The sequence below is a fragment of the Aptenodytes forsteri genome, unplaced genomic scaffold (assembly GCF_000699145.1).
Source record: "Aptenodytes forsteri isolate BGI_AS27 unplaced genomic scaffold, ASM69914v1 Scaffold81, whole genome shotgun sequence".
Classification (NCBI taxonomy): Eukaryota; Metazoa; Chordata; class Aves; order Sphenisciformes; family Spheniscidae; genus Aptenodytes; species Aptenodytes forsteri.
Window position 1 is genome coordinate 5,178,449 of NW_008795259.1, and position 14,039 is coordinate 5,192,487.

Genomic DNA, 14,039 nt, shown 5'->3' on the forward strand with positions numbered 1-14,039 from the left:
AATTGGTGAGTGATCTCTCCCTGTCCTTATCTCGACCCACGAGCCTTTCGTTATATTTTCTCTCCCCTGTCCAGCTGAGGAGGGGGAGTGATAGAACAGCTTTGGTGGGCACCTGGTGTCCAGCCAGGGTCAACCTGCCACAAATGTACACTAACATCATAGTTTAGTCTCTCCTTTTTCACAACAGGCTAGGGTCATCTGGAACACCACACGCATTTCCACTGCAGACTTGAAGACAAAGGTGACTGAAACAGGGAAGGGAAAATATAAAGTCACACAGGAGAAAACTCTTAAGTTTGACAGTTTTTAAATCAAGAATCTCTTTTTGGATATTCCTCGTATTTTAAACAGGAGGGTTCTTTTGTGTATAGGTGTAAATCCACCCTGGCACCTAAGCCCCACACAATAGCTGTCATTACAGCCAGAGCTGTGCAACTCAGCCTGGGAAGCAGTCGATGGTGTGCACACACACACGGCTGTGTGCCTGTACATCTCTACCTATCTACATGCATAGTGCGGCCATGCACAGGCAGCTTACGTGAGGCAGTCATGCATTATTTATAGCTCTTGCCTCTCATCGCCTCTCTTCCTCTACCTGCCCAGTTGAACCAAGCACTAAAGCAGGAAACAATTGTCACATGAAGCTGTCGACACACTTCCTGCTCTTCTAAAGCCGAGAGGGGAGAAGTTCTGTAGGGTCAGATAACCCGCCTCAGCATGCCCAGTGATGCACGCTATTTCCAAGAAGATAAAATTCTGTACTACATCCCTGCTTAAGCTCTGCAATACTGAATTTCTGAGGCAGATGTTGACATCCCATTTTAATTGTATGCCTTGGAACATGGAGGACTGATAACCCTTTTTACTCCGGCCAAACCATCCATTGTCATGAGTTTTGTAGTAGCTAACACTTACACAGCAATTTCACGTTGAAAAATGTTACACTAAGTTTAGCTGTTAGAAGTGTCAAACAGCAGGAGCTCACCACCACACCCCAAATATAAGCCTCATGACAGCAAGTTCCACCACTCAGTAACACCTTATACATAAAACCTCTCTCTCTTCTGCTACATTAAGGGTGTAGCTTTTTAGGTTTTGGAAGTGGCAAACGAGGAAAGCCCTCATCACGTCCTCTTCACCGTTAACTGCACGTTCTTTGCCTGTCCTTCTGCATTTGACATTCAAGTAGTAAACAGTGGCAGATCAGAATCACTCTGCAAGTAATTGTGTGGGTTCCAGAACCATCATGCCAACTTTATGCAGACAAAATTCTTTAAAGCCATGAAAATGTCCCTTTCTTCCCCCTCCGCTCCCCCTCCCAGTTGCATAAGCTTATTTTTCAACATTTGGCAACAGAATGAACATATTAGATCACAAAGGACCAAATTTGTTTTTGTCTTCCTTTTGAGCTTCCTTAATTAGGACTCCAGTATTTGGAAAGTAAAAGGAAAGAAATGCACTGTGGTATAGAACTATCAATATTAACGAACAAGCCACATTTCCAGCTTTTAAAAATATTCTGTTTGAGGCTAAATCAGCATATCTAAAAGTGACCTATTTGGAATAAGTATGTCACCAAGTTCGATATTTAGGTCAGTATTTGTGCAGTAATTCCAGTCTGTCCTGAAAACAGCAGTTCTGTTCACCTCATGACACACACATACAGAAAAACCAATCCTAACACCTATTCACAAACCCCTTCCAAAAATTTACTGGGGCAGAGCACAAGAGCTGTCTTGGCTAAGATAGGTTTCACTGTTAGAATGAATCAGATTATACAGGAGCGATGCTCATTTTCAATTAAATTGAGCCCAAGTCTCTGCAAACATGAATTCAGAACTTCTCTAGCATACATATTTATTGCAGGAGTGATGCGTTAGGATTTGTCTCATTCTGGAACACCACTAAAAAGTCAACATTGCCAATATTCTGTGGGGAGAAAGACTGCAGAGCAAGCATTCTTTGCAAAGTCTCCTTTCAAGATTAAGCTTGTTATTTAAAAGTCAAAATAACATCATCTTCTAGCTCTTTTGAAGTATACAGAAGACAGACATGAAAATTTTTTTCATAGTTAAAAACTGAATTGAGCAATTTTAATGAAATATTTTACCAGGGATCTCCTTCTGCATTAAATTTATCATTAAAGCTTTCGTTACACTTGTAATGAATACTTGTAAGTATCAGAAGCCTCAGTTTTCAGCAGCATGCATCAGGAGCATGAAGGACTGCAGAAAAACTACCACTGAACATAAGTTAACACAAATGTCAGTTTCAAAACAAATGCCATTAAATAGCATCTATATTTAAAATACAGTCTTAAATATTATTCGTAATAATTCACAAAAGTGCAAGTACTACATACACCACCACAATTAAAGAAGAATCTGTAAGCATCATGTGACCTAGCCCATAACAAGAAACTAGAAGCTCAGCGTTAGAGAGCCATAAAAACTCCCTTCCTAAATTTACTTGCCTTTAGACATAAAATGCTTTACACGGTATTTTCTTGGTTACCAAGAACATTTCAGCTTCTTTGAACTTGAGTAGCTTCCAAGCACCTGAGGCAGAGTACCTCATATGAATGTTGGGTTTTTTTCCTGCGTGAGAACACCAGCTTGCTTGAACTACAGAGCTGAAGATGAAACTTTCTCATTTATTTGTACATGTAAATCAGGGATGATGCACCTTACAATTAAGCACTTGGACACGAACAGCATCAGCTGGAGGAAATTTGAGTTACTTTTGTGGCATTACCAGTTTCTCCATTTCTGTTCTTCAGAAGCAGTGTTACTGCCCAGTACTTCCCACACAACTGCCTTGCATACAAACATGCTTGTCTCTGTTTTTCAGTCTAAGGGTAGAAAACCCAAACATTAAAAAAGCAACTTGAAGTGGCAAAGTACTGTTTCAAAATCCATGCATCCAGAATGCCGAGTCTCAGTTTTTGGGGGTTGGGAAGTTGGGGAAAACGAAGCATCATTTTTTCCTCGAAGCATGTTTTACCAACAAAAAGAATAGCATAGCGAGTTTCTTCAGTTCTGACAGTCTGAAAAGGCACTTGAAACTATGTATTTTCCTTCTACTCTTACATAAGAAAAATGAGAGGATATCATGAGTGCATGGGATATGTTCTCATGCTGGCTATCGTCCCAATGCTGTTAGTCATTTGGGTGAACCAGAGAGAAAGAGAGAAGCACAGCATGGCACAGAACAAGTTTATGCTGCCAGTAATTCAGAAGGGCTTTCTGGCCATTTATCTCTACTTCTGAAGTTCATTGTTTTCCACTGTTTTTCTCACTCATTAGATTTGCCTTTCATTTATCTGATGTCAATGCCTCTAGAGATGAAAGGGCACTACTCTCCCAGAGAGAGCCACAAAGCGGCAAGAACTCAAAAACCTGACAGACCATGCCTCACCGTCTCATAAAACACGCCTTGGGGATTTTTACCTTGAGGCTTAACAGACCTGAGCGGGGATGCCAGAACAGTGTCTTTAAAAAGAATTTTAAAACATACTAGAAAAAAAACTAAAGGACATTTTAAATGATGCATGTGTTGGGAGGTGCAATAGTTACTGCTCGAAAGAAGTTTGACATAATAATCAGACCTCTTAAAAAAGCCCACAACCCAGGCTGTACCACTGGCAATAGGCTGGATAATAGATTATTGGAATCTAAAAAGACAGAACAGATCTAGTGTGCCATAAATATCTTTAAGTAGTACTACATAAAACCAAGTTGCTTTAACATAGCAAAGAGCATGAACAGACAGCTCTATGAAGTATAAAACTAATGGACAGTTTAGGCCCAACCGACAGCACAGTAAAAGAACTTGTGTGTTAAAAATAAAAAAACCAGTGGTTCAAGATACATAAATTACTTTAGAGAGGATTTATCAAAAAAGTGGCAGGGATGAAGAGATAAAACAGGTAATTGCAAAAACAACCTTTCAACAACACAAAGTGGAACTGAAGAGTCAAACAAAATAATGCAGGACAAATTCCCATAATAAATTGTGCTCTAAGCACACTAAACTAAATTTAGTTTACGAAGGCTTTAGTTAGTATTTTTTTACTGACATAAAATGATTGCTTATTAAAAAAAAAACCCAACAAAAATCAAATAGTTATAAAACTAAAGAGAGATTCAGCAACATCTCCAAGCAAGAAAAAAAATTCCTTAATTCTAGCAATTTAACCTTTAGGCTCTGTGTAGGGAATGAATTTTTTAAAAATCGACACTATTTTAGGTTTTATTAACACTGAAATAAAGCTTTTTAAACTGAAATTCTGACAGTTATATTTGTCACCCTTTTTGTTCCAATGGTCTCACTCCATCCGTCCAGCTGGATCATGACAAGAACAGGGAGAAAGTCCAGCACAGCACTTTGCTTACACAACCATGGTAGAAAGAAGTCTCAGTATAAACACAGAAAAATTCACCTCCCTATTGCCTGTTACCAAGAGCTCCCAAATTGAGGTTTTTTTGTGCACCACTAACAGCAGCAGCAGCTCATGATAACGAACGCAGAAGAATGACTATATCACTGCATGGAGAACACAGAACTGGGGGAAACACTAAAACCCACCCCATTCAGGCAGGAATTAGCACTCTCCTCACCTTTGATGCTTGTCGAAGCCATCGCAAATATTCAGTGAAGTTATCGAAACAAATGTAGTAGGTCTGGCTTTGAGGTCCAGAGGAGCTAAATGCTAAACAGTGCTGGTGCTTTTTCACTTCTTCCACCTACAGTAGAGACACAAAACTGTTAGTGAGCAAGAGTCAAAAGCCTCTTTGCAGAACTCCCCAGGGCAAAGTTGAAGTGTGCCCAAGAGGAGCTCTTCAACTAGAGTTGGACTAACCCTCTCAAGCACTCAAGCTGGTTCTTGGCTGTCAAACGTTCATGAAATCTACACAAGCAAGGAATGAGAACAGAAGGACAAAGGAACCAAAGGAGAAAAACACTAAGAACATCAACATTTTAAGAGAGACTGAGCACCATAAAAGGCTTCCCAGTGAAACACATTTAAGGCTGTCTTTATACAGCCTAAAGAAGTACAACTCCTGGTTATTAAAAACAGGCTTAACAAAATGCTTCTCTTACAGCCCAATTAAATTCTTTGGCATTTCTCAACTTGCTAAAACACACCCAGAATACATCATTCTGCTACCATACACGCGAAATCCCACACAACTTATGGTCTCAATGTCTCAGCACCGCATTCTGGAAAGCCTTTGCAAACCAGGAAGTGCAGAGTATTTATGGGGTTGAGGAAGAATATTTTTTGAGCGATAATTTAAAAACCACTTAGTTCTGTGCCAAGCATCCTCCTCCCAAGCTTTGTCAGCAGAAGCCCTCAGTACATTTTTCTCAGCTTGGTTCTCCTTTTCTTTTAAAATTTGTTGTCAACTTACTGCTTAACACAGTCTGCATGTTTTACATTACACGAGGCATTTCTGTGCAAAAACAACTTAGAAATTCCATGTTAAGCAATTTAAAAAGGTACACAATCTCTTCTCTTTTTAAATTTAAAAAAGAATAAAAATCTTTTTCATCTTAAAGAGAAGGCCGATGGAGACCTGAATCCTGTCCTCTCCAGTGTGCTACAGCCAGGAATACAATTCACTGTCAGAGTTCAGCCACTACTGCTAAGAGAGGAAAATGTCTTTACTTCAGTACCTCCAGGGAAGAGTTGAAGAATCATGTGAAGAATCATGAAAGGAGATAGGAAAAACGGCTCCTAGAAGAAGGGACTACTTTCCACGTTGCTAGTATAGAATGTTAATGAATCAACTTTAGTCTGCATATATAACATTGTGAAGCTTGTTTCTCTCCCAATGACTCTTAAGAACCAAATTTATCAGTATGCAAGGTAAAAGAGCATTACTTCAGGTGTAAATTCATCCTCAAGCTAATGATTCTCTTCCCATTACCTTCGCTAATCAAGCCAATAATAGTGTTCTGAAACACTCTTTAGGCTGAAATAGTAATGTTGTAATCTTACTGTCTTCACTAAAGTTTCACAGAATCACAGAATGGTTGAGGTTGTAAATTGTTAAATATGACTCTGACCATAATCGAAAGTCATTTATATACTTTGATAACCCCATTTACAGAAACAAGCTTTTGAGGGGCTACGAATCACCATAATTGAATGCAAACTTCTCTGCGTAAAGAGATAGGGGTTAAGCAAGCAAATACATATATCATCTTACTTTTCCACCAATTAAAGGGAGGACATGCATCTTTCCAGTCTGGCTTTCTTTTACTGATGAGACAATTAGGCATGTTCCACAAAGGATAGCTTGGCGTCTTGTCCATCTGTTGACTGGCAAATGTATTTTCCCTTTTCGAACATTGTACATTCCTGAGAGCTGAATCCGTTCCGAACTGCCAATGCTGTGGGGCTTTCCTGAAATAGAAACAAAAGCATCCACTTAATCAGGGAAAATCTTTGCCTCTTTCACTCAAGTCATCCTGAGACTTTATCAGCAAGTTTTCAAGCTACAGACCGCAGCGCAGCAAATGAAACACAGCTCCAAAACCATGCAAGCAGGTAATTTAGTATCAGCTTCAGTACAGGCTTCTTTCACAGGTAGAAGTATATGACAGGTTGGTATCATGGAGAGCAGACCACAGTCCTGCAGTACAGGAAACAGTCTGTGATAGTCACAGAAGTACCAATTAATGGTACCAGTCTTCTCTATGGGACCTGGAAATCAAACGTTCATCCTCAACAGTAATTAATTGGTTACAGTTGAGTTCACATTGACTGGTAACTGCAAAAGATGGTGATGTACTGCATGCTGACCCGCACCTTTGCACTTCCATGTCTCTTCTGGGAATGGAAGATCCGTAAGATCATGGTTTGAATAGCTTCAACAGCTTCCCAAAGAATACAGTTCCTATTCTCTCCAGCCCACCCTGTTCAGTCCAAACCCCACAGCAGAGGTAGTACACTCAGCCACAATGTAAACAGATGCAACCTAGATGAAACCCCTCAAAGACCGTGCTTCAGTCTGAGTAGAGCTTTGGAAAGAGTGAAGTTCTTTTGTTTGTATTGCAATGAATTCGCTATTTATAATAATTCAGGTTATTAGCAAGACTACCAATTAGACCAAATCTGTTAAATAACTTTAAATGGCTCAGATTCTATTAATCCAATCTATTAATAAGATTCTACTCTATAGAAACCATCATTAACAATGCCAACACAAAAACAAGCATCTCTCGTCTCTGCTCTTACAGGACCACGTTTTTTAGGAGATAAATGGGAACAAGCACAATTTGCTCATTCTAATCTGAAGTATTTATCCACATTAAGTTACCCTATCAAACCTTAAACATCCCAGCCTGGGTCTGAGTCATCCAAATATACCAAGTCTTCTGCAAAGAGAGACAAGAGGTAATCACATTCAAGTTAAACCAGTTGAAATTTCTGGAACAATACCAGTGTTGGTGAAACTTTGGAAGAGAGCTCCCCTGCATAAACGAACCAAAGGCTACATTAATTCCAAATAGCTTCCCCATCACGATAAAAGATAAATCACTCATTTTCCTACACTAATCTTTACCAAAATTCTTCAAAAAAATCAAGGCATTAATAACTAGTTAGGACTCCAGAGAAGCAGAGAGTTGATCTTGCCTAATCCCGATATTTCAGACCAGTGCCAATTAAACTCCGGCAGTGACAAGTGCTGCACACTATTACTCCAACTTGCTATTACTCCTGCTTGTATGGCAGCTCATTTGTCTCAATGAGTCTGCTCTTGCCTTCAAATTATCTATGGGAAGATAGAAGACACCTACCACATGGCCTACTCACTGCTGTTCTCCCACCCCTGCCTACTCTCGCCGATTCTTGCCCTTATCTTTAAAAGCAGCCTTCTTGAATCTTCCTGCCGGTTTAATGAGCCAAGACTTGGCATGGTTACCCTCAAGCCTTGCTCTGCTCTAATAAACACCAGCATTTATGCTACCAGTGTCTGCCAGTTTGGATCTGCAGGAACATCACTGTTGCTTGAAGCTAAAAGACTGAAACTTTAATGCCCACAGGGTATCGGCATCTCATACAAAAATAGGTGCCCCAAGAAAACAGTAATTTCACTGCCAAGCAAATTCAAATCCAACAACAGAAGCTGTGGATAAACACTTTGCCCAACAGAATACAGGGGAAACAGGGGACATCCATTCTACGCAAAGCTACAGAAAGACTGATAGGGAATACAAGTGAGTAAAATAGAGCAACTCAGCCTTAAACAAACACAAAAGCTGAATCAAAATTTACATTTAGAATATGAAAAATGTGGTTGCTGAAGTAACTGATAATTTACCTAGCTTGTGCAGGACGATGGACTCCATGCCACAAAGCATCGATTAAAGAATTAACCACACAGAGAAACAGTAACATCTCTGTAATGGAGTAAAAAGTGCCTGGTAAGTGTTAATAGTATGGTTGTATAAGGAATAGTTGTCAGGGGTGTGGGCAGTTTCACCTCAAAAATGACATTTTACGGTCATCTTCCAGGGCCTGTTTCTGGCTGTACGCTCTCTGCCTTCACTGGAAAAGCACAACCCACTGCTGATTGAACCCCTTAGGACTCCAAAGCACAACCTCAATCCCTTGGGAAGCCAAGCTCATTTAGCATTTTAATATAGCCGAATGCAACTGTACCTGTCCAGGAACAAAGGGCATAATTCACACTTAATATGGGCAGACTTGTGTCCTGGAAAACACCGAATCTCAGAAGTTCTTCAGGATTATGGTGAATAACAAAGACGATGAGCTCCCGCTACAGTGCTGCAGCCAAGAGGCTTGGCAGGAAACACGACAGCATTCAGGAGCAATAAAGTAACGTTACCCTGCCTAGTCTAGTGGTAAAACGACTACCACACTGGACGCCCACACTTCACAAATGGTGCTGAAAAATTAGTCTTCAGAAAAGGCACAAGAAAAAAAAAAATCAGAAGCCTGAAAAACCCACTTCCTAGGACCAGACTCTCTTGGACTAGCTACATGTAGTTAGGCACAGCCGAACCTGTAAAACTACTCAGAAGTCTTTAAAAGGCAGTTCTTCAAATTTCATATAAATTCACAGAGGTTGTAAGTCGCAAATCACAGTAACAATTAGTGTCATCAGTAAACATTTACTAGAAAAGCCAGAAGAGAGCCATCACTAGAAATATTCATGCTAGGTATGAACTGTACTTTCTCTCAAACTTTGGATTTGATGGGAAAATTACTAGGGTAAGAAACTTCAGCTATTCCTACAGAGAGACATAGATAGATATAGATATAAAAATATATATGTATATAAAAACTAAATTTTTATATATAGATAAACAACAGCCCCTTCTGACTCTAAGAATTTAAGGTGCTTCGTCCCAGCAAGAAGGGGAAGAAGCACTTACTTTCTGCTACGTGAAAGCTAGAAGATTCCTGATGAGAACATACAGAAATAAAATTTCAGGCCTATTTCATTAAAGCAAATGGTTTCTCTCTTCCAATTCTTGTCTACTTCACTACATAACCAACCATCTGGTTGGACCAGATGATCTTTCGAGGTCCCTTCCAACCTGGGCTCTTCCACAAGTCTATGATTCTGTAACTTGAAAAACCCATGTTTAATATTGGATCACATGTTGTTGCCTGAGACGCAATCTGCTCACATATCATTCAGTTTTCTTCCTGCTAAAGGTTTGTAATCATTGAGATTTGATAGTATCACAGTGTTCTATTATCATGTCAAAAGCCACTGGCTTATTTTGATTTTAAGTAGAGGTTATTCAAGGACATACCAACTAGTCATGGAACCAGATCCCTAAATCCACAGAAGTTTTGCAGGTAACTGTGAGCAAAAGCTGTTTGACAAGAAGCAGTCTTGCCTCCTGAAAGATAAGCTTGGACACACTGCAGCTTTAAAGAGCTCAGCTATTTGCTGCCAGGAGAGCATAAAAGCAAGAAAAGTTTAAATGACAGTGAGCGCTGCCACAACAGAAGTGGGATGGGACTTGGAAACGGCATGAAGTGATCACAGCACTGGCTGCTCCTCACTTCAGGGAGGAAAGCAGCAGGTAGCAGAGTCTCACACCGCCCCACGGCGCAGCTCCTGCAAGAGGGCTCATCCCTGACATGCTGGGGAACAGAGAACAAGGAAAGGGCTCAGAAGCGTACCTGCCTTTTCTATGGCCTGGAAAATAATAAAATGAGAAGGCAAATGACCTTTTCTTCCAAGTTTACAGGAGGGATGGGGCAATTTGGACTTCACCAGAATGCCTTTAGGCTAAGGATCAAAGACCACAAATTATGGTGTAACCATAGCATCACCACCAAAAATCAGTTGGTTTTGAGGTAACCTACCAATGCCAGTGAAAGCACCATTTTCAGTAAAAGCATCAACAGTAATGAAATTACCTTCCTCAATCTGTCTCGCAGACCTCCTCTTCAAGATTCAGAAGACAGCACAAGATTCATATTCAGATTTTTCTTCAGTTTTAACTATACCCAAAGGGAGCAGATGAGTTTGCACAGGGGCCTGTGATACTATACTGAAGCCGACAGTTGTGAAGATAAAATGGTAACGAACGATGATCCTTTGTGACTTGAAACACAAATTTGAATCCTGCCAAAAACTTACAAGATAATTATTGTTGCCTCAATCAGAGTGGAAGCAAATATGCCAGAACATCTAGAAGAGTTGCATACCAGAAAGTGTTTTTCAAATGCTAAGGCCAGCCAGAGCAGTTTGAGTATTTTAGCAAGAAACCATAAAAAGATTATTTTTCATTCCTGTCAGGACTCCAAGACTACAGCAACTCCTAAGCACCCCCACAACAGGACTTTTGTTCTGTGCGAGGCATTAGAGGAGATGCCTCAAGGAATTATGAGCAGACCACTCATTTGGCTATCTTGACATTCATGGCTGAATTCCTCTCAGTTTTAGCTTGTCCCAAGTCCTAGAGGGGAAAGTAGTGGTATTTAGAACAAGGACAGAGAAAAGCAGGAAATTTGATTGAAATGGTGGGACTGCTGTTGGAACCATGAACCCTACCCTACTTCACACGAAGCACGGATGGGACACCAGCAATCTTTCCATGATGTTAAAGAACTAAGACCTCACCACGAGCAGCCCGAGGAAGCTCCGGGTACGCAACATACTGACATCCCGCCTAGTGCAAAGGCTTCAAACCTTATTAAATAAATACCCACAGCCACTTGCTTTGGATTCTGGAGTAAAGCTCTTTATCCCAGTGATGGAAGGCATATGGAATACATTACCATCAGAAGTTATAAAATACCAGCTCATTATGGGACATAAAAGTACTCGGGGAAAAAAAAAAAACCAAACCTCTGCAGCTATATGACTGATTAAGTTGCAAGTACTTATTATTCCCCCCTGTTTGAAAAGTACAGCCAATAAAGTCTGCCTCTGAAGAATGATTTAAGACATTACCAAAATAAGAGCAGGGGAAAGTGTTGACATAAGAAACGCGTTCACTTCTGTGCAACGGGTCTTATTTTTATTGCTAATATTGGTCTGACAGAAGGAAAACTAAAAATTCTCCAAGACCTGCATGGCGCAGCCAGCCCAGTCAGCTGGAGAGACTGCCCGCCCTGTGCCACCTCAAGTATTCACCAGTGGCAGGAGCGGCTTAGTTATTCAGTAGGAATAATGTCTAAGTTTGAGGCTTTTCAGAAGTGACTGAATGACTCCGAGTGCCTAATTTAGGGATGTCCTTTTCCTGCTACAGCTGGGCCAGCTACAGAGGTCATTGTCCTCATCTGCACACTGTTGGGCCCCTGGCCCGAGGCCAGCACTGCATCAACCCTACTGCATCAGCTGCTCCTTGTAAGCCGTCCCTAAGCCCTTTCAGACAAAACAGGCTGCTTTAATTTCTTGCATCTCTTTTTGACTGAGAGGCCTTAGGGACAGCTCACGGTGAGTAGTTCAGCGTGGAGAGCAGAGGAATGGCACATCAGGGCCAGAGCTGTAACACGGTGGCTGCTGCTGGAGAGGATATGTAATTAAACCCACTCACAGCTTTCAACAAGCCATTTCAGAAATAAGATATTTCACACACTAACACTCTGTGAACATCAAGTCTTGTATGCATTGGAGAAAAAGAAAACCCGAAAACCACCAGTCATTTTTGAAGACTTTGGTCTGAATCCACTAAGGAAAGCTGGACTATTTCCTAGACGACCAGATGAAATCAGCCGGGGTGGGTGGCAGCCTCTTAGTTCACACCTGGATCGCCATCCCTCTGAACTGAAATAAGGAACCCCTCATGCCCGCCTTGCCTGCAAACCTGCAAATCAAGGCTCAGCACTGGTCTTGCCTAAATATAAGTGCAAAGAGGCCTCAATTAGCTCAAAACACTGAAAGCCCTTGTGTGTCTTTGCCCACCCTTGGGGAAACTGTGCCACAATAGCTGGTGCTGAACCCTTACTGCCAGATCATTCTGCGGATTTCTACTTTTGCCCAAATCCTTTCATTAAATACAGATGAAGCTACTGCCTGCAATGTTTTTGAAGCTTCTCAGTCATTTAAGGCTGCTTCCCCTTGCATTCTTGTCAAAGTAAGGACAGTGGTGATGACTTCAGGCAAGGCCCAGCGCAATGAGATGTATAAAAATAAAGCAGCAAGTTGGATTTAAAAAAAAAAAGGCAGAAAAGCACAAGTAAAAACTCTGAAACTACTGTATTGCTCTCATTTTTATTTTAAACTTATGAAGAAAGCCTACTTACAGTTACATGCTTATTAGAAGTATTTTTCCTTGTGAAGGTCCACGCTGTCATAATGTAAGAACAAAGGCACAGAATTAGCAGGTTTTATATTTAAGACCAAGGATTCACCTTGTAGTCTCTACCAGCAACCAACCAAGGATGCTTTTGCAAAGGTAACAGACCAAGTACATATATAGCAAAATTTCACCTGGCAAACCAGTCCAAAACCAGCAGTTGAATTTTTGCACTCAAATCTACTTGGACTCTTAAAAATTCCTGTAAGATTTAACACAAGGCTGCCGATCCTGTATTGCTCTGTGGAAGAGGGACTCATTCACCATTACGCTGTTCTTATGGGCATGAAACTATTAGCATAGACTTTACTCATTACACTCCTCATTTTGCTGCACGCTGTATTATGGGGGCTGGGGGAAGCTCTGAAGTAGTTAAGTTTCTTTTAGGAATTAGCAGTTCAAGCTCTACTACTTGAAGGCTGTTACCTTTTCACCTGAGAAACAAAAGCAGACCACAAATATTGGATTTTACTGAACTGTTTAACATCTTTTTCTTTAAAGAAACATTCACTACTAGACAAAACTGGCAGAGAAGTCGTCAGACAAGCCTTTAGTCTTTGTGAAACATATTCCTACTTTACAGGAAGATCATCCTTAAAGACAAGCATTATCGCTCTATGAAGTGATACAATAAAACATAGTTACTAGTTTTACAGAAATAATCCTGCATTCCACTTACATTAAATCCCCACTGGAGGAAAGGTTTGTATGAATTTCATAATGCAGAAAACATCCCTGTCTTTTTCCCCACTGAGACAGAGTTCAATGTTTGTTCACTCGATCATTCCCTCTGTCTTGTTCTCACAAGACTCAGCACCTCCACACAGGAGCCCTAAAACCATGGTATCAACACTTAAAAAGATACCGTAGGCAAAATTTAACAAAAATTACTTTTTTTTTTAAAAGCATTTCTATCAAGTGTTACATATTTGTCAGTGGAAAATGGCTGCAGTAGCTTTACTGTCAAAAACTAAACATCAACCTGCATAAGCCAAAAACTTCTGAAGAAAAACCTAACAGTGACTGAGCAGAATTCAAGAGTCAATGTTAACCAGCACGACTTCTACACTAGGATGACTTAAAGGCAACAGACTAAAGTAGGATATATGTAGTGGTGAACAGGACACTACTTGCAATTAAACGCAAGCAAGCACAGTGGAAGTTCACCTGGATTACTGTGTAGAGGCAGCAAACCCAAAGCCTTGGAATCCAGTTGTTCTGACTGCAACAAGTGAATT

General features: G+C 40.5%; 1 protein-coding gene across 1 annotated transcript in view; it reads right to left on the bottom strand.

Annotated features, from left to right (window-relative positions):
- PHLPP1 (PH domain and leucine rich repeat protein phosphatase 1) overlaps positions 1–6,386 on the bottom strand; it is a 68,024-nt gene extending 61,638 nt beyond the window's left edge. Inside the window, exons 1-2 of the mRNA XM_019472055.1 lie at positions 6,216–6,386; positions 4,620–4,745 (exon numbers count right to left, since the gene is read on the bottom strand). Coding sequence (XP_019327600.1) covers positions 4,620–4,745; positions 6,216–6,365 — 276 coding nt within the window. The 5' untranslated portion in view covers positions 6,366–6,386. The remainder of the gene's footprint in view (positions 1–4,619; positions 4,746–6,215) is intronic.
- Between the last annotated feature and the right edge of the window lie 7,653 nt (positions 6,387–14,039).